The sequence below is a fragment of the Panthera uncia genome, chromosome D2 (genome assembly GCF_023721935.1).
Source record: "Panthera uncia isolate 11264 chromosome D2, Puncia_PCG_1.0, whole genome shotgun sequence".
NCBI lineage: Eukaryota > Metazoa > Chordata > Mammalia > Carnivora > Felidae > Panthera > Panthera uncia.
In genome coordinates this window covers 58,821,687-58,847,856 of record NC_064818.1, presented here as the reverse complement: position 1 = coordinate 58,847,856, position 26,170 = coordinate 58,821,687, and the positions used below count along the sequence as shown (strand labels likewise).

Genomic DNA, 26,170 nt, shown 5'->3' with positions numbered 1-26,170 from the left:
CTGCCTGCACAGCCACAAGAACCTGTCCAGCCCAGGATGCTTCCTGTAGTGGGAACAGTGAGGGGTGGTGTATGGGACAGCTTAGATGCACACCTCGGTAATTCAGGAATTGATCTAAATCTTTCCATTTATTTCTTTACCACCTGTCTATGTAACACATTCTATATTTATGCTTCCCACTACATAAGGTGACTTTTTACATATCCTAAAACACTCTCTGCTTCCAGTGTCAAGAGAGATTCCTGATTTCTAGGACTGTATAGTTTATGGCACATGCTCTGTTCACCCTACCCACACTTTACAGACCGACAGAACTGTATCCATATTTCCTCTCCACCCAGGTCTCTTCAGATCAAAAAGTCTTAACTTTTCCATTTAAGCCTAAGGGTACTTATTGGTCATATTCTATCAATGGCAGCAGGCATGGAAAGGAGAGCAGCTGAACCTCTGAGGCTCCCTTTAGCCACAATCCCAGTCCCGTGACAGTGGTGACATCTGCACTGGCCACACGACTCGGGGCCTCCCCCTTGGAGATGCCCGGGAGTGGGAACCAGGGCATCAGAGTTGGCAACTATTCAATAGTGAAGCGGGTTTGGCATGCGGAGCCCAGCCCAACCTCTGGCTTCCGCCTCTAGCCTGGGAGATTATTCCTTTTGCTTTCAGACTGCTGACGAAAGCTCTGAACTTTCCAGAGAAAAAACCAGCTGAAGGTCCCCCTTCAGGGCAGGATTGGGACAGGGTATAGGTGTGGGGTCGGGGTAAAGGCACTAGCTCACCTCCACAGCTACTACTAAGCCCAAGGCTGTATCACCTGGTAAACACCAGTAGCCAAACGATAAAGAACCGTATTTTCACCGTGAATACCCCAAGGGCAGGACGTGACAATGGAACAGCGGGGCAGGGTGTGACTAAAGAAGAGTGAGTGAGCAAAATTGCCATGATGGTGAAGGGATTCCTTCAGCAACCATTAACTCCTCTGGGCACCAGGGACCCCCGCCCCCTTGCCCAGCCCCCCAACTTGAGTGGGAGATGAGGATGCCTGCTTTCCTGAGTGAGCCCACTCTCACCAGAACGCCTAGCTTTCTGTTTTCTGAGACACTGAGTCATTTCCTCTCTCCAGCTCTCACCTTCGAGCCTTCCTTTTCCCTTCCCTGGAGAAGTGACTCACTGCTGAAGTGTTGGGTGACACTGAGGATCAAAGATGGGCGATAAAAATACTCCTGATTGTGCAACTTGAAGAAGGGGGATGCAGTGTAGACTGAGGATTCAACACGCTGGCCATGAACTCTGAGGCCACGGCTCCATGTCTCTGGGATGGTGGAGCAGAGCAAGGAGTTCAAACACCAATCGGCCTGGGCCGGATTTGCTGTGGGGCCCCTTGTTCTGTCCTCTCAAATGTTTGTCTCTGAGAAAGGCACACAAAGGCAGGCACTTAGCACAACATGCGTGGATCACAGAGGCCTGGGCCCTTCCTCCCATCAGCCCTGCGGAGCCTGGCTGGGGCCCTGTGAGCAGGGCTGTTTCTTTCTGGGTTTTCTCTCCAGTGAAAACAACCGTACTTCCCCAGCGTGGGAGTGGTGAGGGAAGCCAACGTGACAGACTCAGGCTCCGGGCTGGCTGCTGCACTGATGTGATGGATCCTTTGAGCAGGGTCACCCACAACTCCCTGCACGTGAGCCCTGCGCCCCAGTGGCCCAGCTGTTTTCCCGGACCGAAACTCACCTTCCTTCACCCAATTCGCTAGATGCAAACTGGATATTTTCTTCTCCTAGTGAATCATCACAGACCTCATAGGGTGAGCAAAACAAAACACAAGTTTCTCTAAAGGATGACTCCCTGGCCAGGTTATAAGCTATTCAAGATGGGAACAGAGGCAGCAAAGTCACTCCGTCCAAAAGGCAAACAGATGGGAGCAGAGACACTCATAAAAGTAGGGAGAAATATATGTGCACGCGTGTGTGTGTTGGGGGGTTGTGCAGTGGAGACTGTCACAACCAGAGAATTCATGCTAAAAACCTTAATTCTTCAGGAAATTAAGGCAAAAAAGCAAAAATGAAAAAAAAAAAAAAAAAAAAAGCCTTAAAAGCCGCTGGCATGATCCCAGAAGACTGAGAAACTTGGCTCAGAAATGATGGTTAGTTTGCTTTTTAAAGATGCCTCAACTACAAAGTGGTTTTCTCACAGTCAGGAACCTTCCCCTGCCAACACATATGTACACACACGCATGAGCCCTGCCCTTCTGTGGGAGGGTATGTGACCCAGAGAGCTTTGTAAAGGTCCTCCAACCTCAGTCAAGTGAGACCCTGGCAGAGAGAGGGGGAGGTCCTGGAACACTGCTGCAGGTTCCCAGCATCAGAGAAGTTTATGAAAATGCAAAGCTCCCCACCCAGTGCACCTGACCACACACATCCTCTGAGTCCCTGCGAGAGGCTAGGGAGCAAAGTCCAAACTCCACAGAACAGTCTAGGCAACCTCAGACAGAGAAGATGCCCGGGGCCTCTTTTCCCCCTCAGGTCCCTACCACTGCCGGCAGGCACAGTCCTTAAGCCAGGCTCTCAGTGGCCAAAAGGAGTTGCTTCCCATGCTTCCCAAACTCACCCGGGGAGGGCAGTGGGAAGGGAGGCGCCAGTGAGCCGAAGGAGGCTTTTCTCAACTGATCATCTTGGGAAAAGCCAGATACAAATTTCACGGCTGGAATGCAAGGGTTGTGAAACCCTGAAAGAAGCCCCAAAAGGGGCCAAGGACTCTCCTTCCAGGAAGGCGGTGGGAGGAGGGCTGGCAAGCGCAAATGGGAGAGGAGCAGGTTACCCAGAGGGGCCTGCCTTTCTGGGAAGCAGGAAGTAAGGTCAAAAGAAAGAAAGGAAGAAAGAAATCCCCTAGCCCTGAGGTGGTAGAGGGGACAGAGATAGGGTTGGTTTTGCTTCTGAACATAAAGAAAACTAGGCTTTGTGTCAAAAAGTAATTCTGGTATAAACGAGCCAAATATGATACAGCTCGTTATCTCTGGGATTTGGAAGCACCGAACTGACCACATGTCCTCCCTAGAGTTAAATAAGCATAGTAAGCTTCTAACATGGGACTTAGTCTTGTCCTCAGTGTCATGTGAGAGGTTCCTAGTCCTGCTCCAACTAGTTAGATGAGGTCCCCCAATGAGGGTCACTAGTACCTCAGCCTTGTGTGTCCCTCATGCGGTCCCTGAGAATGGGGTAAGGAAGGTCACAAGTAGGGAAGACTGCCCTAAGCTCCACCCTTTTCTAACCTTGGACAAGTTACTTACTAGCCTCTTTGTACCTCAGTTTCCTCACCTATAAAAGGGGGATAATAAGATTATCTACTTCACAAAGTGACTCAGAGTAAATTAAGCTCATGTGGCATAAAGCACTTGGAACATTACTTGGCACACAGTAGTCACTATGGAGACGTCAGCTGCTTTTGGGGTGTGAAAAGAGCAAGGGCTCGACGCCCCCCTCAAGTGGGCCAGAGTTCACACTAATGCCCAGGCTCCATCGGCTCTTCTGAACTGTAGCCTTCTCAGACCATACCCAGACCCATGTGGAACCAGTGCGCCCCAGCCTAGAAAGCCTGACTAAAGGAAAATCAGACATGCACACACAATAAGGCCCACGCTGGTTGTTCCCCCACAGGGAGAGGAGCAAACACGAGTGCCAGCACATTTTGGGCCGGCTTTCTCAGTCGCATCCATGTGGTTTATCTGAAACGGGGTCAGGTCCCAGAGTGGGCAGCATAGATATTACAATCGTGCTTGCTGATCTAAACTGAGTCCATCATCATCGATCGTGAGATAACAGCGAGCTACAGCCTCGAGACACTTGAAGAGTGTGTTGGAAAAGGTTCTTGGCAAAGCAGGAAGAACCATTTCTCAACCAATTGCTAACAAATTGGTAACCAGTACCGAGAACCTCAGAAGAGACGTTCTGATTCCCTCCAGGCTGCAGATTCCAGCACTTTGGAGACCTGACTGGGCACTTGAGCTGCAGGGAAGGGAAATGACCCCAAAGGGCCAGCACCCCTGATCTATTTCCACCCATCTACAGACAGCCCTTGGACCAGATCCAATGCCCCTCTGCCCAGTCAGGGGTGGGCTGAGTCTGGGCTGTATGTATGCATCCGGGAACCCTGAACCCTTGGGTCCCCACAACGGGTGGAAGTGCAGCAGCTGGACGTATGCCCAGGACAGGGAGCGAGATTTCAAGCCTGTTGTACAAATATAAGAGGGGCAAGTGGGGTGTGTCTCTGCAGGAGCCCCTGCCCTTCTTCCCAGAAACCTGGACCTTCCAGAGTTGACAAGGCCGTCTGAACTGAGACAGTCTACAAGTTATAGGCAATATGCTTAAGCCTTTAAGCTTTCAAGTACCTCCCGGCCTCCCCGCCAGTGCCAATGGGGCCTAGAAGGAGAAGCCAAGCTCAGGGCATGGGAAGGAGCATGGCCCTGGGACAGGGTCCAGACTCATAGGTGGAGAGCTTCCAGATGCCCCACGCCTCAGCCTGGCCATCTGCTGCTGCCAGGGGAAGATCATGGTGCCTCACGCCAGCTAGTTCAAAGCAGATGGCTGGAGAAACCCACTGGCTGGAGTTGAAAGCTGCTCGGAGGTGGCAGTGGAGGCTTCTCCAGGCTCTTGCCAAAAAGTTCAACCCGCCTGGCTTCTGGACGGCAGATTCACCAGGTGAGCCATCTTGGGCAGCCAGAGTAACCAGCCCTCCCTCCTCCACAATCTGCTCCCAGGTTGAAGCTTTGACTTTAACCAGCCAGGCCTCCCCTGTTCCATCCACGTCAGCTCCTTCTCCTGCTTGAAAGTTCTAGGGCACCTTCAGGGTCCGTCTCATGTTCTTGCTCCTCCAAGAAGCCCTCCCTGACTATTCCAGATCATGCTGACTTGTCTTTTCTGTAGACTAGTAGATCACTACCACTTCTGGGGATCATGGATGAGGAGATGGAGCTAGAATTCAAAGAGGTAGCTATTTCTAACTAACTGCATCTACACCCAGACTCACACCAACTTCAGTTCACGCACCCCCAAAGGAAGAGCCTATATCCTAGGTGGCCCTCTGGGCCCTGAGCTTGCCACACAGCAAGCATGTAATAAAGACTTCTCAGAAGAAGGATAGATCACCCTGGTCTTGCAGGAGTTCTGTGCTTCCCTTTTAGCCCAGGGTGCAGCAACTTCCTCCCTGGCAGGCAAGGTTTCTGCTCTGGGCTGCCAACTCCCAGGCAGCCCTTGCCAGCATCTATTCCCTATAGCTTCCCTCAATCAAAGGGCAGAAGGGGGTGCCCAGCTCCAGCCCTGCCTACCACTTATCACCTATCAGAGGAAGAGAGGTCAGCAGGAAGAGGATCTGACCTGTAGGGGTGGCCACAGTCTCTCCCAAGGGCTATTGGGGCCCCACGACAGGCAGCAGAGGCCTGCAAAGGACTTCCCTTCCCTTCCCTGGGCCTCATGGAAGGGAGGCAGGAAAAAGGGCCTCAGCAGCAGGCATCCACTATGGGCCTGGCCAGACAGGGAGGCCCCTGGGGCTGCAGCTATCAGCCGGAGACCAGGCTCCAGGAAGGAAGGAAGGGCAACTCTGGCCGAGGCCGAGATAAGGAGGGGAGTCGTGCTCAGCACAATGGGCTCCCACAAGGCTGGGATTTTGCCCCAACTTGGCCTCCCGTCTGCTCACACAGCCCATGTAAATATTTACTGATGTTTATATTTCTGGTCCGCTAGGTTCCCTCTGAGGCCCTTTTATGACCCACAGATCTGTGTGCCCCAGAGACCCTGGGCCCATCCAACAAGGGCTATGGGCATTGTTCTCTCTCATGCAAGCCCCAGGGACGGACCCTTCAGAACAAAACTTCCCCCCACTTGTACCAGCCCTGGAACACTGCTTTCAGGAAGCTGTACTAGCCCCCTCTGTGGGCAAGGAACTTACGGGGCCCGGTCGTGGGTGAAGCCGTTCTGCCGCTGAGGGTTGATTGGCGGAAGGACAGGTTTGCTGTTGATCTCAAGTCCTCTCCTCAAGGTCTCCCGGATCTGCTCCGTGTCTGCAACAACACCACTAAGCTGCCTCATGGGCTCCTAACATCCCACTTGGAACCTGGCTCTGCAGACATGCTGGGGAAAGGCCCTGTGAAGCCCACGAGCCCACCCTAGAGCTGAGTGAGAGCAGTACGAGCACACAGGGCAGATGAGGTACCATGCTCTCAAGAAACTTCTGGTCTGAAGAGTGCCATTCTTGTAGAAGACAATAGGAGGTGACCTCCAGACTTCAGAAGGGCACCTTCCAAGACAGGGCTTTTCACTGTCCTTCCCCTTCCTGGGCCACAAGCCCTAGGTTTACCCTTAACATAGCCCCAGAGAGTGACTAACAAGGTCTTTGCCAGTGCCCAAGATCACTTAGGGATGCTTCCCACTGTAATGGGTGCCACTAAGGGCTGCAAGTGTCTTGCCATAAATGAACTCTTATATAGTTTCTGGGTTCTGGTTGGTCATATGGTATCTGGCCCTGCCACCCTTCTCCTTGGGCTAGGTCAGTGGGATGATGAAGTCACCTCCCTACCTTGGCCCGGGAACCTTGTCTCTCCATGGGTCTGCCAAGGGCCAGGGGGTGAAAGAGGAATCTCTTGGTGGGACTATTTCTTTGCAAGGTGCTTTGCTGATCTTTGGGATGAAGCTCACTATTCTGGTCCCCTACAGAGATTTTGGTCTAAGACTTACCTCTGCAAACTGCAAACACATCCAAAAAAGCAAATTAATGCTGAGTGCTCCAAGGATGGGCTTAAAGTGGACTACAGAGGTAGTAATACTCACTTTTCTAACTGTCTGCCTTGTTACAGTGATGCAGGTACTTGTATAATTTTTAAAAATTAGCCAATCATGAAATTGGCTAATTGAAATTGTGGACAAGACTATGAATCCCTCCTTATACTACCGCTTTCATCAAAAGCAACTGAATGATTTTAATAACTGCTGACTTTCTCTCGGAACTTCTGATGGGTTTAGCACACCAACAGAACAAGCAAGAAGGCAAAAGGGAGTCAGATATTTGCACCAGGGGTTTAAGTTTGTCCTTTATGGAAAGAGAAGTGCTTTTGTGCTATCACATGTGTAGGTATTTTATTCAGGACTGTGGGTATCTTACTCTTCAAACAATAAGAAAAGGTGGAGGAATTCGAGAAAGAAAGTAGAAAAAGCTGTGAACACACGTATATGTAAAGGCCTGCTTTCCTTTTGCAGTTTGGTAGGGATGCCCTTTGCTAAGAACCACAGCTGTTTCTGCTGCCAAGACCACCTTGGTGAGCTTCTAACAGGAGAGCCATATCCTCCTTCCCCAAGGCCCTGCTCAGAAGGCAGTGGGTACAGGGTGCCCGGCACACAGCCACTTACACTATATCTGCAGGACAGTGAGGCAGGGAAGTTAGTGGGCTGGCCTCACACTCAGGCCTCTCTCATCTAAGGCCTGGGAGGGCCTGAGGCCATAGTGATTCTTGGGTCTGGCATGGCTTTCAAGCCGGAGCTGGGCCCTGTGTCAATTCCGTGGGTGGCCGATGCTCGTTCTTTTGCGCTTGGGTGGACTATGGTCTTTTCCTGTAACTGTTCTGTGGCTTCCACTCACCTCCATGACCTCAGATAGCAAGGAGCAAATCTAAAACACAATGGTCACTGCTCGTGGTGCATCTGAAATACACACAGGAAACACAGGAGAAATGGCCCAATAAAGCTCTCCTCATGCCACCCTTTGGAAGGCTTCACTTGCTGTTTAGATCCTGCCAGGAAGGGAACTATTGAATGGGCTGCTGTTGTTAGAGACTCGTCCTAGAGAGCCCGAAAACTGGGCCTGGGGCAAAGAGAAGGGGAAGGCTTGGTGGTAGCAGCTACCTTTGCCAGAGAGCCGCCGTGGCTGCGTGCCGATACAGATGCTCCGGCTGTCCTCGTCATCCTCAGGGGGCCGGCTCAGGTCATCCCAGGCACATTTGGCACTGACGCCACTCAGGTTGGAGCCATCCGTCTCGATGCCTTTGTCAACTCTCTCCTGCTTGGAAAGAACCAAAGAGCCAGAGTTCCTTCAGCGAACCGGTGGCCCAGGGTCACCACCACCCTTCTGGTATTTAACGATTCTTGTAGGTGCTGAGCACAGGATAGGTGCTGGAAGAGCAGGATCTCTGATCTTGTTCTGCCCTGGTTACTAACACATGACAGTCTCTGCCAGCCACTGGACTCCTCCAGGGGAACCAGGGATCAGGGGAAGCCAGGAAGCATGAAAATCCCAAGGGAAGCTTCTCCTCTAGCTCAACCTTCCAGTAAAATGACCTGCACACCTGTTTCGGAGCTCTAATTCTGCCCACCTCATGCCAGCCCATGGAGCTGATGCGGCAGAGAAAGGAACTATTTCCCTGAGGAAAGGTACAGTCCTTCCTCTCCTCCCTGGTTAGCCAGGAAAAACCCCTTGTTACTGCTACAGAGAACGGGGCGGAAGCCTGCCAGGTGGGAGGGGCCAGGGCTCAGCCCAACTTCTCCAACCTCACACCTGCAGTTTCCTCTTCTAACAGCAGAGGGTGTGGTCACCCACAGAAGCGTCACCAGAGAGCAGAAGGGCAGGACTTCCTCTAGCTGCATCACTAACTTGTTTGGCAAAGTATTCTGGATGGAGTTTCTTTTCCGTGTCTTAGACTGAAATGGGGGCCTGGAGGGCAGTGACCAACTACAGACCCCACCAGAGGCCCTTCCTTTGTGCAGGCCTTGGCACTGTGGAGTCCAAACACTCTCCAAATCGCCTCAAGGAAGAGCTGTACCCAAACATCCCTGGGATTTCTGGTAAAACATAGTTCTGTGATGCTGGGCGTTGGATGAAAGGTCATCTGGAAGGCTCTAGCAACATTGCTTATAAACAGCCACGTGGGCCAAATAAAGCCCCTAAGTGAAAGCACCTCAATAAGAGTCTGCACCCCGCTGTCTGCCTGACCCTCTCCCTGCGGCTCCACAGGCATCACACCAGCCTGCTGCTCAGCCAGGGAGCTATGTGTGGAAACACAAGGAAAGGTCCTTATTTCTTGAGACCAGTAGCAGATGGCCCCGCCCTGATGCCTCCTTTCCAGTGCTACCATCAGCTTAGGTGAAGCTCAGGATTCTTTTTTTTTTTTTTTTTTTTTTTTTTTTTTAAGATTTTATTTTTAAAGAATCTCTAACACCCAGCGTGGGGCTTGAACTTGAAACCCTGAAATCAAGAGTTGCATGCTCTACTGACAGAGCCAGCCAGGCACCCCAAAGCAGGGGATTCTGAGCAGAGACAGGGAGAGGCCGACGGCAGGAGCAGCCCCATGCTCCCGGTAGGAGCATGTGGGCCCTGCTTTGCTCAGGGTAGAGTCTGAGTTTTTCTCTTTCCATTGGCTGCCCTGAGGACACTCACCTAAGCAAAGAACTGAGGAGGTCTCCTGACTCAACTAGTTCAGCCCACTTACTTTATAAGTAAAAAAAGAAAGAATTAGGACCCGGAGAAGGGACTTCTTTAGGCACACAGCTGGCTGGTAGCAGGGCCTGGAGCAAAGGAACAGGAGCCAGCTTTAAAATGAACTGCCTATGAGCAGGCCCCAGACAGCTACAAACGAGTACAGCACAGTTCCCCTTGGTGCACAGGGCAATCAGGTAAGAAAGCTGGACTTTCTCACCAAGGTCTCCCCTTTTTTTTTTAATTTTAATTTTTTATTTTTAAGTAAACTCTACACCCAATGTGAGGCCTGAACTTATGACCCTGAGATCAAGAGTCGTGTGCTCTACCACTGAGCCAGCCCTCCAACACCTCCTGCTTGCTTTCAAAGACCAGTAGGTGCTCTGGGTCCTGTTGGCTGGTCTCAGCAGAGCCCCAAGACTAGGATGGAGAACTGTTCTTGGCATGCAGAGAAGGACGGGCTGCTTATCCTACTAGTTCAAAGGACCAAGTTCTTTCTTAGTACTTGGCACTTATGACAGGGGCTAAACAGTGGCCCATGTTGGATCCCAGTGTGGCTGCCGAACAGTGACATAGGGAAACAAACCTTCATGGTTCCTGGTTTTTGCATAAGCAGAAGCTACAGGGAAACCAAGTATAAAGCAGTGATAACAAAGGATCCTCCCAGCAATCTGAAAACTTCAGTGTTACAGGCACTAGGAAAATAGAGGAGCATCATCTGTGAATGAGGAGGGCTTCTGCCCAAGAATTCACAGGTCTACAGTAAAGAACCCACAGGGACTGCTGGCTGTATGTCTGCCTGCCACCTCTCATTCCTCCTGAAGGACATGGAGCTCCTAGTGCCTGCCCACGGCCTACCAGATTTTTACAGAAACATAAAAGGTTCAGAGACGGCAATGACCTGCAATTGGTGGGGGGAAGTAGAAGAAAGCGTACACAAGCCAGGGACATTCTTAGTTGTCTGCTGTCCTGTTTCATGAGCAGCCCATTAGGAAGGAAGTTATGCTCTAGGTGGTTTTCAAAATTAACTTGCATGCAAAGAGTGTTTCTTCTAAGAAACCAAAGATGTCACTGCACAGCTGGGTCACAGTGAGTGGGCAACTGCAGGCCTGCATGTATACAGACTTCCTTTAGACATCAAAGAATGCCAGCCTCCCCAGGGGAGGAGCTTGGAGTCTGACTGCCCAAGGGGAAGATGTATCTAAAAGGGGGGAATACGATCATTAGACCCATCAGAATTCCCACTGCAGCTGGGTCATGGGGTCAGTATCACCTGCTCCGTCTGTTATGGGGTGCTGGCAGTGGAGGGGTGGTTCCCTGAAGGGCAGTCTATATTCTTTTAAGAAAGGGGAAGTGGGAGGAAGAATACTGGGCAAGCAATATTGATTTTCTGTAGCTGCTGCTGATCTTTTTTTTTTTTTTTTATGTCAGGTGTACTTGACCCCGGGGACAAGATGCCGTTGTGTGTGCCGATGTATGATTTACATACAATAAAATTCATCCTTTTTTTATCCTTAAAAAAATGTTTTTTATGTTAGAGACAGAAAGAGAGAGAGAAAGAGAGTGGGGGAGAGGGGCAGAAGGAGAGAGAGGGAGAGAATCTTAAACAGACTCCATATTCAGCAAGGAGCCCGACTCGGGGTTTGATCCCACAACTCTGGGATCATGACCTAAGCTGAAATCAAGAGTTGGATGCTCAAATGACTGAGCTGCCTAGGTGCCCATTTTCATCCTTTTTTTTTAATGCTTATTTATTTTTTGAGAGACAGAGACAGAGCATGAGCGGGAGAGAGGACAGTGAGAGAGGGAGTCACAGATTCCAAAACAGGCTCCAGGCTCCAAACTGTCAACACAGAGCCTGACGCGGGGCCCGAACTCACGAACCGAATCGTGAGATCGTGACCTGAGCTGAAGTCAGAAGCTTACCCGACTGAGCCACCTGGACGCACCCTGCCACCCCCCCCCCCCCCCCCCCCCCCCCGATTTTCATCCTTTTTAAATGCAAAAAGACACGTGTCAGAGGCAAGTTTCCTGGCCTGAAATCTCTGCTCCCTGTGTGCTCTGCAGAATTCAAGGGACAAGTTGAAATCATGCCATATTTCTATTCACTCACAAATAAAACTCCTCCATTTTCCCAGCATGAAAGCCAGTGTTATTTGGAAGAGGCCTAGGCAGAATGTGCTAGAAAGGTTTTCCTCACTCAAGACATACTTGCAGGTGTGGATCGATCTCAAATATGGTCTCTCCCCTCCGCATGTCAGTTATCAGCCAGGGGCCGCCAGCGCTGTGGACAAGGAAAGGGGAAAGGATGGTAACTGAGGGCCTGGGGCTGATGGTCTGGGGATTCAGACTGCCCTGTTTGCTGCCCTAGGCCCAGAACACAGGGGAGCAGTTAGAGGTCAGGGGCTGTCAGGGAGCAAGTCGGTAGGAATCCCTGATGTGAAAAATAGGTGCCTGAAAAGCAACGTAAGGGGAAGCCCACATATGGGGTTAAGGAGGAACCCCCACCCCCAGGCCCAGGGAGCCAGGCCCCCACCTCATAGGCTGGGGGTGTACTCACACAGGCACCGTCCGCAGCAGCTCCAAGATGCCCTGCCCGTTCCACTGCTGGGCTGCGTGGAGCTCCTCGGTACAGACGCCAACAATCTGAGACCCCGGGGACAAGATGCCGTTGTGTGTTAATGACCACTCCCCTTCCGCCCCACCCCCCGCCCCAGAAGAACCACCACCTAGGCTCTTTTAGGGTCAACTCAAGTTGGGGGACCACAGGCAAGATCTGTGGTCAGAGGCTGGTCTATGCAAAATGGGACGGTTTCCTGGCTAGGAGGGAATAGCTGCCTGGCTAGGAGATGGAAGAATTCACAGATGGGGCACTAAGGCCTGACCCTTGCCCCGTTATAATGGGCCAGACTTGTGTCTGGGTGACACAAAGTCTAGCCCTAGACTACAGAGGCAAAAATCAGTCTGGGTCCTCAGCCCGTCTCTGGAAGCAGGGGGTGTTCAGCGAGATGTTCCTGCCTGGGCTGTGATCACAGGGAATGTAAACAGAGGAGATTCTGAGACCCTTCAAGCTCAGAATGACAACCAAAGGGCCCCAGAAGTTTGCAGAAAAGCTTCCTTCCTCGTCAGGGGCTGGGCCTTTATATAAACCTCAAGGGAAACAAGTGAACCTTCACACAGACAGCATCATGCCCACAAGCGAGCCCAGATGCAGCCAGAGTGGAGGCACACCCCTTCGGGTGAGGGCAAGGCCAGCCCGACGCTGCCTTCCTGCTAGGAGGTCCTGTGCCTACTGCTGTCTGGGTCTTTACTAGTTCATCAAATACCCACCCTGTTAGCCACTCAACTACAGCCATTCTCCAGCCACCCCCACATGGCCCCTTACCTTTCCCCCTTCTCCCATCTCAGCAGGCTAAATCAGACCATCCGACTATACCTGACGAACCATCAGAGGGGACAGAAAATGCAAGAAGACCGAAGGAAATCTCCTGTTCCCTTCACCTCCCCTACCCAAGCCCTTCTGTCCTACTAGGACTTCTCGCCCAGGGAAGGCTTGAGCCCATGTCCAACCCGCGCCTCACCTGGAGGAATGTAACTACCCCAAAGGGTGTCTGCACGGGCTGCATCTGTGGGTCTTCTGTCAGCAGCATGTGCTGAATTCTTGACTCACTGTTATCCAAAGGGCTGTGCCAAGACACGTGGTCCCCACTGCAGAAGGTGTTCTCTGTGGGAGAGACATGGCGATGCTCAGTGTTGGAAGCCTCGCATCTAGGCCTGGAACCCTGGTATCTGAGAAGCCTGGGCTGGGAAGCTGCCCAGCCTTCCAGGGGAAGCATTCACTCATATGGGAGAAAATATTGTGGATATTCCCCCAAAACCAAACGTGTCCCTGCTTGCCAGTTCTGCCAGCCTTCAGTAGACTAGGACAGCCTGCTAGTGTGGACGCTCACTTGGCCTGGCACATCCAAAAACTTATTTGGGGTGGGACGGAGCCATGATCAGGTCTGCCAAAAAAGAATAAAGTGCTTTAGTGTGGGACCACCTGGCCAGAAATCCTCAGGGAGGCTAGAGGGCAGTGAAAGCACTTCACCTTGGAAAAACACATGCGTGGTTCCAATCCTTTTCTGTGCTGCTGAAAGTGTTCTAAAAGGAACCAACAACTGTGGAGGGCCTTTGAAATTGGTCACTGGCTTCCCACAGGTAGACAGATACAGGGATTTCTGAGGAACATTGGAGGCTTCAAGTACATGGAGGTCTAAATTGGGCCTCACACACCTCAGCAGAGATGTATAGTCTGGAGGGACAGGTGTTTCCATGAAAACACAGACACTGTGCCCAGGAGAAATGTGCCAACATGGCCAACTCACAGCCTCACCCCTGCACTTCACACAGGCTCATCACTTCAAAAAACTGTTTAGGGTACCATAACCACACAGAAGAAAACACCCATGTGGTATGAAGTCACCCCTGACCCCTGACTCTTATGTTCGGCACCCTTCCAAAGGTGCTCTGCATTTACCAGCCTGTGTGCATCTACAGTTCTCTCCACCCCTTATTTTATTTATTTATTTTTGTAATACAAATGACAGCACACTGTTTTGCATGTTTTGCTTAATGATATATCTTGGGGGATCATTTCATATCAGCACATAATAAGCTACCTCATTCTTAAAATATGTTTTAAGTTTATTCATTTTGAGAGAGAGAGAGAGAGAGAGAGAGAGAGAGAGAGAGAGAATCCCAAGTAGGTTCTGCACCATCAACATGGAGCCCGACTCAGGGATCGAGCCCACGAACTATGAGATCAGGACCTGTGCTGAAATCAAGAGTCGGAAGCTTAACCAACTGAGCCACCTAGGCACTCCAAAAGCTACCTCATTCTTTTTTTTTTTTTTTTGAGAGAGAGAGAGAGAGAGAGAGAGAGAGCGAGAGTGAGTGGCAGAGATAGAGAATCTCAGGAGGGGCAGAAGGAGAGACAGAGAGAGAGAGAGAGAGAGAGAAGTGGGGCTCACCCGAAGCAGGGCTCATGTTTTTACCTGAAGCGGGGCTTGTGTTCACCTGAAACAGGGCTCAAGCTCACCCGATATGGGGCTCAAACTCATGAACCATGAGATCATGACCTACCTGAGCCAAAGTCAGATGCTTAATGAGTGAGCCCCCCCAGGCACCTGCTACCTCATTCTTTAAATGGCTACATGGTAGTTCATTGTGGTCTATCACTTATGACCTGGGAACCTTAACAGCTGGAGAATCTTCACTTTTTATCGATATTTAAGGCAAGGCAGAACATGAAAACGCGCGCGCGCACACACACACACACACACACACACACACACACACACACCAGCCAGGGAAACCTGAGAGAACTTCTGCTCTCACTTGTCTCGGTCTGAATACTAATTCCCTCCTGTGTCAGGTGTGGTTATACAACTACTTTTTCCACCTAAGAGGCTCAGTTTTTTGGTCCTAACCTCAAAAGCATTCATTTATGAGGGTGAAGGAAGACTACTTCATCTAGGAAACATGGGTGATAAAGGGAGAGAAGACACATCTCCAAGCAGAGTCAACTAGAAACCTTCAATTTTCCCAATTCCTGCTGTGCCTGCTCTTCCCAGATTCCTTCTCCTTTTACAGAAACGTGTGTCTACAAGCAGCTTGCATGATCTACAAGTTAGAAACAAGGCAACAAGTAAAAAAGATTGAATTAGTTAATTCAAAAGCTTATCCCACAATAAGCTTACCCCATATGGCCTCACTGGCAAATTCTACCAAACATTTAAAGAATTAATACCAATTCTTCACAAACTTTTCCAACAAAAATAGAAGAGGTAACACTTCCAAGTCTTTCTATAAAACCAATATTACCCTGATACCAAAGCCGGACAAAGGCATTACAAAAAAAGAAAGCCATAGACCATTATCCCTTATTCATACAGACATAAAAATCCTCCACAAAATAGTAGTAAACCGAACATAGCGACATAAAAAAAAGGGTTATATACAATGACCAAGTGAGATTTATCCCAGAAATACATGGTTAATGTAACATAAGAAAATCAATGTAATACACTACATCAATAGAATAAAGATTAAAAATAACCCCACAGGATCATCTCAATAGACAAAGAAGAAGCATTTGCAAAGTCCAATACTCTTTTATGATAAAAACACTTAAACTAGGAAGAGATAGGAACTTCCTCAAACTATAAAAGCGCATCTACAAAAAACCTACAGCTAACATCATATTTGATAGTAAGGACTAAATTATTTTCCTCTAAGATCAGGAACAGAACACAGATGCCTGCTCTTATCAGTTCTATTTTACATTGTCCTAGAGGTTCTAACCAGGGCAACTAGGCAAGAAAAATAAGCAAAAATCTGGGTAAACTGGAAAGGAAACGAAAATGTATTTGCAGATGACATGATCTTGTACATAGAAAACCCTAAGGAATCCACTAAAAAACTATCAGTATAAACAAGTCCAGCAAGGTTGCAGGGTACAACAGCAATGTACAAAAATCACTTGTATTTCTGTACATTAGCAGTGAACAATCTGAAAATGAAATTAAGGGGCTCCTGGGTAGCTCAGTCGGTTAAGCATCCGACTTTGGCTCAGGTCATGATCTCGCTGTTCGTGGGTTTGAGCCCCATGTCAGGCTCTGTGCTGACAGCTCAGAGCCTGGAGCTTGCTTTGGATTCTGTCTCCCTCTTTCTCCACCCCTCTCCAGCTTGTGCTCTCTCTCTGTCTCTCAAAAATAAATGAACATTAAGAAAACTTCCATTTACAATAGAATCAAAAAGAAAACAATGCTTAGGAATAAACTTAACAAAAGAAGTGTAAAACTTGTACACTAAAACTACAAAACACTGTTGAAAGGATTTAGAGAAAGCCTAAATAAATGAAAAAATGCAGTATTCATGGACAGAAAGAGAGACTTAATATTGTTGACCGTAATATTTCCCAAATTGATCTACAGATTCAATGCAATCCCTATCAAAATGCCAGGTGCCTTTTTTACAGAAATGTACTTGGTGATTCTAAAATTCATATGAAAATGCAAGGGACCCAAAATAGCCAAAAGAAGCTTGAAAAGACAAACAGGGGTGCCTGGCTGGCTCAGTTGGTGAAGTGTGCAACTCTTGATCTTGGGGTTGTGAGTTTGAGCCCCACGTTGGGTGTACCAATTATTTAAAAATAAAATCTTTAGGGCCCCTGGGTGGCTCAGTTGGTTAAGTGTCTGCCTCTTGGTTTCGGCTCAGGTCATGATCTCACCAATGTGGGTTTGAGCCCCATGTCAGACGCCACAGCTGCAGCGTGGAGTCTGCTTGGGATTCTCTCTCTCTTTCCCTCTCTCTTTGCCCCTCCCCCCACTTGTACTGTCTCTGTCTCAAAATAAATAAATAAACTTAAAAAAATAAAATCTTGGGGCGCCTGGGTGGCGCAGTCGGTTAAGCGTCCGACTTCAGCCAGGTCACGATCTCACGGTCCGTGAGTTCGAGCCCCGCGTCAGACTCTGGGCTGATGGCTCGGAGCCTGGAGCCTGTTTCCGATTCTGTGTCTCCCTCTCTCTCTGCCCCTCCCCCGTTCATGCTCTGTCTCTCTCTGTCCCAAAAATAAATTAAAAAAACGTTGAAAAAATAAAAAAAATAAAAAAATAAAAATAAAAGGAAACTTCATATTACTACTAAATCAGGAAAATAAAAGGAAAATCAGTGTTGCTTATGGTAACTGCAAAGCAATTTCCTGAAAACAAATTTAATTTCTAACAGCTACTGTTATCTACCTGACATTATTAAAAACTGAAATGAACCAGAGTTGAAGAGCTATTAGAGGTTTAAAGAGTCATATCAAACTGATAAATCAGAAGGATTGAATCAGAGACTTGAAGAGGGAAGAGAGTCCTCACTATTTGGGTCATTGAATGCCTTGTCCAGTCATGAACTAAAATCTCCAGCTGGCTTTGGCAAACCCTGGTGTCGTGGTTAACTTTGTAGTTGGGAAGGCCCAGTTCCTATTTGCTTCTGCCCCTTACTAGTTATAACTCTCAGCAACTTGCCCAACCACAATTCCCAAGCCAGTTTCCTCATCTGTAAGCAGGGAATAGTGTGCCTCAGTTTGCTTTCCACTGTTGCATGTTATTCCTATACTGGAATACGGTACAGCTATTCCTGCCCAGGTCCTAGTCCCTCTACCAGAAATCAAGAACCCGCCACAGAGCCTGTAGCTCACAGCACAGGCCAGTAGGTGGCACCATCGCTCCTGTTTTAAGAAAGAGTTGGTCAAGTTCTCTCCCCTGACCCACATCTGGCTGTCTGGTCTATACAAATATACTCCAAACCTGACAGGAACAGAAATTGGAAACAGGGAAAAGGCTGAACGGGTTTGGAGCCATGATGTTTTATTAATCAGAACTGACCGGGTTTAAAAATAATTGTTGTACAAACCCAAACTGTTTAAATGAAATAAGAATGACCAAAAAAATACCTCGTACAGGTTTAATTTGGGAAGGGGCTTAATTTAGGCAGCTGGGAGGGGAGACCCTAAGGCAGAAAAGGGAGACGGACCCAGTGGCTGCTCTGGGACCAACACACGTGGGATCAGGGGTGAGTTAAAAAGAAGGAAGGGAGAGGAGAACGCATAACCACACCAGAAAGGTTTAGAGCGTGAGACGCTAACAACCTTCCAGCATAGGACATGGTCTTTCTTCCCCAGCCCTGCCTGGTGGGGGAACCAGACTTATTAGCTCTGCTGTGGCCAAGAAACAGTCTTTCTTAACAATGAAAGAGCCTTGGTCACAGTTTTCAAGCCTGGGACAAAGCCACAATGGGCTCATTCTTGAGTCCAGTCTGGTCTTTATGCCCTGGATGCTCGGCCCCATTCTGTGTGGAGCCACTGCGGGCCTCAGCACTCAGGCCCCAGCGCCCACCCCAGGAAGCTCTCAGCCCCTTCAGATGGGTTTTCAAATGCTAATAATGCCTCGGTCGGAGGCCCAGCTGTTCAGTCCAGTGGTTAGAGGGGCGCCATTTCCTCTCTCTTCAGCTCCCTGAAGTGTCCTAACCAAGACATTAGGATGCAAATCCCTGGGACCTCCACCCAAACCACATTAGCAGAGGGGCCTTCTAGGGTCTCAAGGCAGGCCATTCCAGGTGAAGCCTGGATGCTCACTTTCCCTTCCCTTCCCTCTTCCTCTGAGCTCTAGCTCCAAGTACCCTGAGAAACCTCCCTCAGCTGCTGCCTATTGGGCAAAGTCACAGGGGGGAAGGCCCTCCAGGCTGGCAAAGAGAGTCCAAAAACTGCTGGGTATACTTCTGCCCCTTGCTTAGCTGAAAGAAAGGGTTCACTACTCTGTGTCTCCTTCCCCATTAGCAAACAACCCCCTGGCAAGAACTGTATGGGAACGCGAGTGCTAACAGGCCCCTCAGATTGGCCCTCACCCTACCCCCACCTCCCAAACATCCAGCTTTAGTCTCGCTGTTTGAAGTTGCGCTGTGCCGGATATAAGAAGTTAGCAAAATCTAGGGAAATGGGCTGCAGAAGAAAACAGCCATTGTTTGTAAAATAATTAGTGCTGCCTTTGAAACACTGAGGAACAAATACATTCTCTAAGAGTTCTTAATTCATCCCAACTCTGGAAAATGACTGTCGGTCTCCATTCTGTGTGAAAGTACAGTCCCAGCGATGATGTTTTCCACAACAGTTTGGAAAGCGGTGCTCCACCCCCCACACCCTTTACTCGAATTAATTCACTTGGTCGGAAGAGAATGGGTTAATGTTGTCTTCCAGAGCGGGAAAGAGTGGGTTTCTCATGGCTGAAGCTTGGACCCCTGAAGTCAAAGGCACTTTTGAGAGAGTGCTCTGAGAGGATGAAGAGGATGAAGGGCAAGGGCAGGAAACCCTGCTGAATTGTGCCAGGTGTCACATGAGTGGCTGGTATACAAGGGGGATTTTAGAGAGTGCAGGAAAATGGGAGGTGGTGCAAAGCAGGCTGGCAGACTGGAGTCTGTCAACTCCAAGGTCAAATTTTTGAACGATGGGGTCGCCATCACAGTCTCTCAAGAATTGGTCTCCAGTTTTCTTGCCTTCTTGGCGCTCACACATCACACCCGTGCTCATACCTGCTTTGACAACACGGGCTTAAGTGTCCTGTATGAAGACCCAGAGCTGGCTGGTTACTAGGAGGGCTCAGCAGTTCTTCCCTAAAATGCCAAATGTGCCAGACACGCCCCCAGCAACACAGACTGCTGATAGGGAAGCGTCAGGAAGCCTGTCCTCCTGTCTCCTGAAAGTCCCAGCATGAAACCAAGGCCCAAGGGGAGCATCTGGCAACTGCCTGACCCCACCCTCCTTCCTGAGAAGGCCTAAGAGGCTACTGCAGCCACTGTGGCCTGCTCGGCGGAGCTGGGTCCAAAGGCTCCCTCTGAGATTAGAAGACGGCCCCTTAGAGTCAACTGAAGGCCCACAAACTGAAATATCCTTATGGGGGCTGAAACAGAAATCTGCACAGTCCCAGGCAGCCTCATGACACCCCAGTGAGAGGAGACAACCTGGGGGTTTTGCTGAATGAACCAGCCCTGGCCAGAGCAGTGGAGGAGGCAACGTTCAAAGTCAGTCCTGTTAGCCTCTGCCCAGCCCAGATGGTCCTAACTGCCCCCGCTGGATCTCTCACGGAATCCTATCCTAATTTCTAAAGCCCAGGTGCTTTCTCCTTGCTCTATGCCAAGCTGTGGGGAAGGGAGGGATGTGTGTGCCTTGTTTACTTGTTTCTCGAGCCTACAAAATTTTAGGAGGGCATAGGGTGTAGGACAGCCTAATGTCACTGCTACAGATTACATTTCTGGAGGCCTCAACACAGCCATGAGATGCTATGCCAATTCTGGGGAGAGTACGACCCCAGGCACTGCACTAAAAACCAGGGCCTCCTCCAGGTCTCCACTGCTTTCACATGACAGCACCCATCCAAGGACCAGTGGCACAGACCCTCTTCTCGCTGGGGAAGATCAGCAGCTCTCCTTCCTCCAGGAATCCAAACAAAGCGGTGGGTAAGCACTTCCCTGCCTGCCGGCCCTTACTTCCCATCTCCAAACCAAGGCTAGGATTTCAGCTTAGAGACTTGCAGCAGTGATAAGGCAAGGCCCATCTCAGGAACTTGGGATAGCAGTTGAGAGCAGTGAGGAACGCACATCACAGAGGAGCAAAAAATAAATATGTCCTGGGTTGATTCCCCTCTAACACTTCAGCGTGGCAAGGAGAACATATAAAAGGATGGGATATTCTAGAGCTTAGAGGCTTCAGCTGGTACAAAACAACAGAATTTGGCGCCCCCGCTCTTCTTCACACACACATGCACAGCAGACAAGATGCCTGCAGGGAAGGAGATCTCAGGAGCATGATGGCACACCCCCCCTTGCAGGGTTTCAGATCAAACTTCTCCAAAGAAAGGCCATTTTCTTTTAAGAAAGAAAAAATAGCAAGAAGGCAGACAAACTGTGGGGGGAGGGAGAGAAACAGGTTCCCTGGACGTGTGGGGCTGTCCGGCAGAGTTCTTCATAGCTGGATGGCGTGGATGGTGGCTGGCTGACAAGTTTCTCCAACCTGGTCGAGCGGTAGAAGAAAGAATGAACTCCTCCCGGCCCCTTTGAAGGTTCTGAGTGCAGTTTCATGACTTGAAAAGTTAATTTGAGTGTTTGGTTAGAGAGCTTTCCTCAACCAGTTCTGTCTGATATTAATTTGGCTAAATGTGGTTGCAAGACACTGCGAGGGAAATGAATGTGCTGTACCACTTAATTAAATAAAGAAGAGCGAGGGGACATGTTTGTTCTTACAAAACTGAAAGGAAACGTAAAGGATATTCCTTCTAGGTTTTGCCCAGAATCAAAGGAATCGCCAAGGATTAGAAAGCCAGTCAAAAGAGACTCAAAATTGTTTCCCTATGTATGTATTTTCTCAAAAACCTCTGGCTCCCCAGCTTCCTCCTTCTCCCTCAAAGCCACAATCATGAAGGCAAACAGTGAAGTGTAAGGAAAATCCCTTTTATAAGCAGAGAAGCTCAGCAACCTGGAATAGGGGTCAGAGCAGTGGAGGCAGGAGGCTGGCGAGCTGCTGGGGTCTCGGGAGACTCTCACCCACAAGTGAGTCTCTGGGGCCTGCAGGACTTTTAGGACTGGCAGGACAGCCTCACTCCCCACCCCACACCCCCCGCCCCAGAGGGTGAGCCCCTCAGTGCAAACAGAGCTCAGTAGGGTTTACCTGCCACAGCTTGTTGCTGTCACAAATCCTGTCCGTCCACCCTCTATGTGTCATGCTCTTCTATGAGGAATACGGATCCTTGCTCTCCATTTCCAGAGAGCCCTGAGTCCTAAGCTGGCAGATGCTTTCACTTTTCTTTTAAGGCAGCTCCATCTGTTTAGACACCTGTCAGTACGAGAAGGAGAAGTCTTTTGCCCAGAGGCTTGTAACTGGGCAAAACCCACTCCTGCTCCTCTCACGCTCCTGAGCCGGCACGGAGGGCCTGCCAACTGCATGCAGGTCCCTTTGTTCTTAAAGCCAAAATAACTATAGAGGGTTTTAAATGTGCAGTCCCTATATACATTTCAACCCCCCCTCAAAAGTGCCAGGAGATGCTTTGAAGCTTTAAAATCAAGCACATGCTTCTACTCTTTCCATCTTTTTCCTGAAGAGACTAGGTAGGTCTACATCTACAACAGATGCTGCCAAGCATCTGTAAAGTAGCACAGTCACCTTGGAGGGCCACATGGCAGAATCTATTAATATAGAAAGTACTTTCCCTTTGACCTAATCGTTCCACCTCGTAGTATGTATCTGCCCTAGAGCAAAACACGTTCACAAGGAGGAATGAATAAGGATGCTCACAACATCTGTGTGCTGTTTGTGATAGTGAAGAAATGGAAACAATCTGAATGTGCATGAAGGTTAAAATATGGCTTATCCATACTATAAAATCATGAGCAGCAGTAAAAGGGAATTAGGTAAATCTTTATATGTTGAGGTAGAAAGATCTCCCAAGACGCACAGTTAATTAAAAAGTCCAATTGTTAAGGACAGAACAGTTTCGCTTATATTAAAGAAGGAAAGAGGCACCTGGATGGCTCCGTTGGTAGAGCATGGGACTCTTCATCTGGGGGTTGTGAGTTTGAGCCCCATGTTGGAGATACAGTTTAAAAAAAAAAAAAGGAGGGGCGCCTGGGTGGCGCAGTCGGTTAAGCGTCCGACTTCAGCCAGGTCACGATCTCGCGGTCCGTGAGTTCGAGCCCCGCGTCAGGCTCTGGGCTGATGGCTCGGAGCCTGGAGCCTGTTTCCGATTCTGTGTCTCCCTCTCTCTCTGCCCCTCCCCCGCTCATGCTCTGTCTCTCTCTGTCCCAAAAATAAATAAAAAACGTTGAAAAAAAAAAATTAAAAAAAAAAAAAAAAAAAAAAAAAAGGAAAAAAATATATACACAAACCCAAACCACTCTATAGGTACCCAGAAGGAGGTGAATGCACAGAAGAAGTCTGGTCTGGTGCAAGGAAGCCACCATACAGATAAAGTGGTTTGGGGAGGGGCCTGAGATTGGGTTGTGTGGTCAAGGAGGACTTTGGCTTGATTCATAGAGTCTGAATTGTTAACTTCTGTTAACTTCCAAGATGGATTTATGTATTATCTGTATGCTTAAAAAAATAAAATGAGAAAGCAGCACTCCTCCTTCACATCTCTGGCATGCAGTGCGAACTCCTTTGGCGGCTCCAGCAGCCATCACACTGGCTACCATGCCACTCACTCTGAGTGCAGCGGTTACAGAACTGGGTGGTCCCAGAACCCAGGTGCCCATCCTTGGCTTGTATCTAAAATGTCACCAGTGGCACTTTCACCAGCTAAGGCATTTAAGTTCTTGAACAAACACCGCACCTTATCTTAAATTAACTAGGCTAATGATGCTGGTACTCTTGCCACAGACTTCAAACTTTTCTTGTTTTTCTTCTTCTCTTAGTGGTTATAGTCAGTTACATTAAAACAATCCCCTTTCTCTCCCTTGCTGTTTTTGTTCTGAGTCCTATTTCTGTACACTGTACATTTTTTTCCCATTAGCACTTGCTAAAATCTAACATCAAAATGGTAGACACATCTATAGATCAACAACCAGACAGGGCCAGGTGACGATGGCTGCACACATCCATTATTCCCATTTGTTAGGGGTGGACACAGCTGATGCACTGCATTTATAACATTCTTTTTTTTTATTATTTTTTTAACGTTTATTTGTTTAAAAATTTTTTTTAACGTTTATTTATTTTTGAGAGAGAGAGAGACAGAGCATGAACAGGGGAGGGGCAGAGAGAGAGGGAGACACAGAATCCGAAGCAGGCTTCAGACTCTGAGCCATCAGCCCAGAGCCTGACGTGGGGCTCGAACTCACGGACCGCGAGATCGTGACCTGAGTTGAAGTCGGACGCTTAACCAACTGAGCCACCCAGGCGCCCCTTAATGTTTATTTTTGAGACAGAGAGAGACAGAGCATGAACAGGGGAGGGGCAGAGAGAGAGGGAGACACAGAATCTGAAACAGGCTCCAGGCTCTGAGCTGTCAGCACAGAGCCTGACGCGGGGCTCAAACTCACGGACCGTGAGATCATGACCTGAGCCGAAGTCGGATGCTTAACCAACTGAGCCACCCAGGCGCCCCTGTAACATTCTCTTAAGTCGAAGACCTTTAGCATAGTCCTCATTCTGCCTAAATTCCAAGGAGGAAAGGCATTTTGCCCCTTTGCGGTAGTCTGGAAATCTGGAGGGACAGCAGACACACTACTTTAGGATAAACTTTTTTGCTTTGTTGTCATTTTGTGTTTGTTTTTGGGAGTGGAGAGAGTATTCTTGGCACTTACGGGCTAGGGAGGTGCAGGCAAAATAAGCATCTTTTTTTTCCCTTCAGGAAAGAGGATGATGAGGACAAAATGTGGCTCTGGCATCTTTCAAAAGGAGAATCTGGTTCTGCCCTGACCCTGTGTATATAAAGCATTTAGTTTCCAATTAATACAAAAAGAGAAACCTTCTGGAGCCAGGTAAGAAGTTAAGTAGACCAAAGCAGAAATTGTTACCTTGAGCGCTACCCTCATTACAGAAAAAAAGTCTATCCTCGCCTAGACTGCAAGTTCAAGTGTAGCCAAGTATGGAACTATTCAAGGGCAGGCCTGCTGTGGAGCACAAGGTTTTACCCTAATACTCTCAGGAAGAAGCTGCTGCTGAGTGGGTCACTAGATTCAGCCTGGCAGCAGAGAAAACTGGATCAATCAAACCAAACCAATAAACTTCAATCCTTCTTCCTATCCACCAACCATACTGAGACAGTCTGAAGAGAAAGGAAAGCAGGTGGTATGAAGGTGACATGAGTACTAAAGAAGACGGTTTCCAAGGAATTCTTTTCACATAATCCACTAGGGCTTGGCCAATGCACCATACAGCTTTGGACTTCAAATGTCTCCAAAACACATTAAAAACATTATTTTCCATTCCTGGTCTGAAACTCAGGCTTTGAAAACAAACACACACACACACACACACACACACACACACACACAAATAACTTGTTAAGGCGAATTTTTAACCAAAATCGAGAAAATAATACAATGAACTCCCATATACCCATCCCTTGGCCTCAATGGTTATCAATTTATGGGCAATCCCCAAATCATCTATAACCCTACCCCCAAATTCCCACACGATCCCCATAGGATTATTTTGCAGCAAATCTCAGACACCATATCATTTCACCCATAAGTATTTTAGTACAGATTCTAAGTGGTAAGTACTCTCTTTTAAAAACATAATTATGATTACAAGCATCACACCTAAAAAATTTGGCAGTAGATTCTTAGTATTGTCAACTATTATTGTCTAAATTGACTTTCTATAAATGTCTTTTATAGTTGGTTTGTTCAAATTACTATCCAAATAAGGGCCACACAGTGCATTTGGCTGGTTTAGTTTTTAAGTCTTTCCATCTAAAAGTTTTTCCCTCTTCCTCCTTTTTTTTTTCTTATTGAAGGAACCAGGTTGTTTGTCCAGTAAAATTCCCCAAAGTCTGAATTTTGCTGATTGCATCCCCATGCCATCATTTAGCATGTTCCTTTGTCCCTTGGTGTTTCCTGTAAAGGCCAAAGGTTAGAGCCAGAGATTGTGAGGTTAGCACCATGATGACAACTGCTAGATCCAGTATTTCATTAGAAGGTTCCAAAACCTATTCTATCACCCTTTATAATTTTCTTGCTGGAAATCTTCTTTAAAGGTACCCTGAGGTAATTTATATAGGAAAGGCAGAAAGTGTGGTTCTTTTCCATTATTCACTAACTTTCAGAATAATAAATTATCAAATCTTCTAAACATGGTAAGTGAAGTTTTCCATTGTTTGTTTGCCTTTTTAAGTATTATTATGAACACATGGATTTTAATATATTTGATATGTTTCAATCCACTGCAGTTGTGACTGTTATTAATATTTATATTATTCCATCTTTGGCTGGTAGATGTTTCTAAAAATAGAGACTCTCTTGGGTCTGTTGATATGACCCTGACAATCTTTGGTAGCTGCCTTGTTTTCTGGTATAAAAAGATGTCATAGGCTCATCCTGTATATTTTCTGCCCCAGAACTGGACATTTCTCCAAAAAGCCTTAGTTTGTTTTAGAAATAGTATATGGGGACCACAATCTGGAACCAGAAGTGTCTACTGCTACTG

General features: G+C 48.3%; 1 protein-coding gene across 3 annotated transcripts in view; it reads right to left on the bottom strand.

The window, feature by feature from the left end:
* SUFU (SUFU negative regulator of hedgehog signaling) overlaps positions 1-26,170 on the bottom strand; it is a 112,785-nt gene that overhangs the window by 24,061 nt on the left and 62,554 nt on the right. For 2 of the 3 annotated variants that reach the window (XM_049645641.1, XM_049645643.1), the window contains exons 4-8: positions 13,026-13,168; positions 12,005-12,090; positions 11,656-11,728; positions 7,878-8,034; positions 5,932-6,043 (exon numbers count right to left, since the gene is read on the bottom strand). In XM_049645641.1, the coding sequence (XP_049501598.1) occupies positions 5,932-6,043; positions 7,878-8,034; positions 11,656-11,728; positions 12,005-12,090; positions 13,026-13,168 (571 nt within the window). The remainder of the gene's footprint in view (positions 1-5,931; positions 6,044-7,877; positions 8,035-11,655; positions 11,729-12,004; positions 12,091-13,025; positions 13,169-26,170) is intronic. The other variant, XM_049645642.1, reaches the window with a different exon arrangement.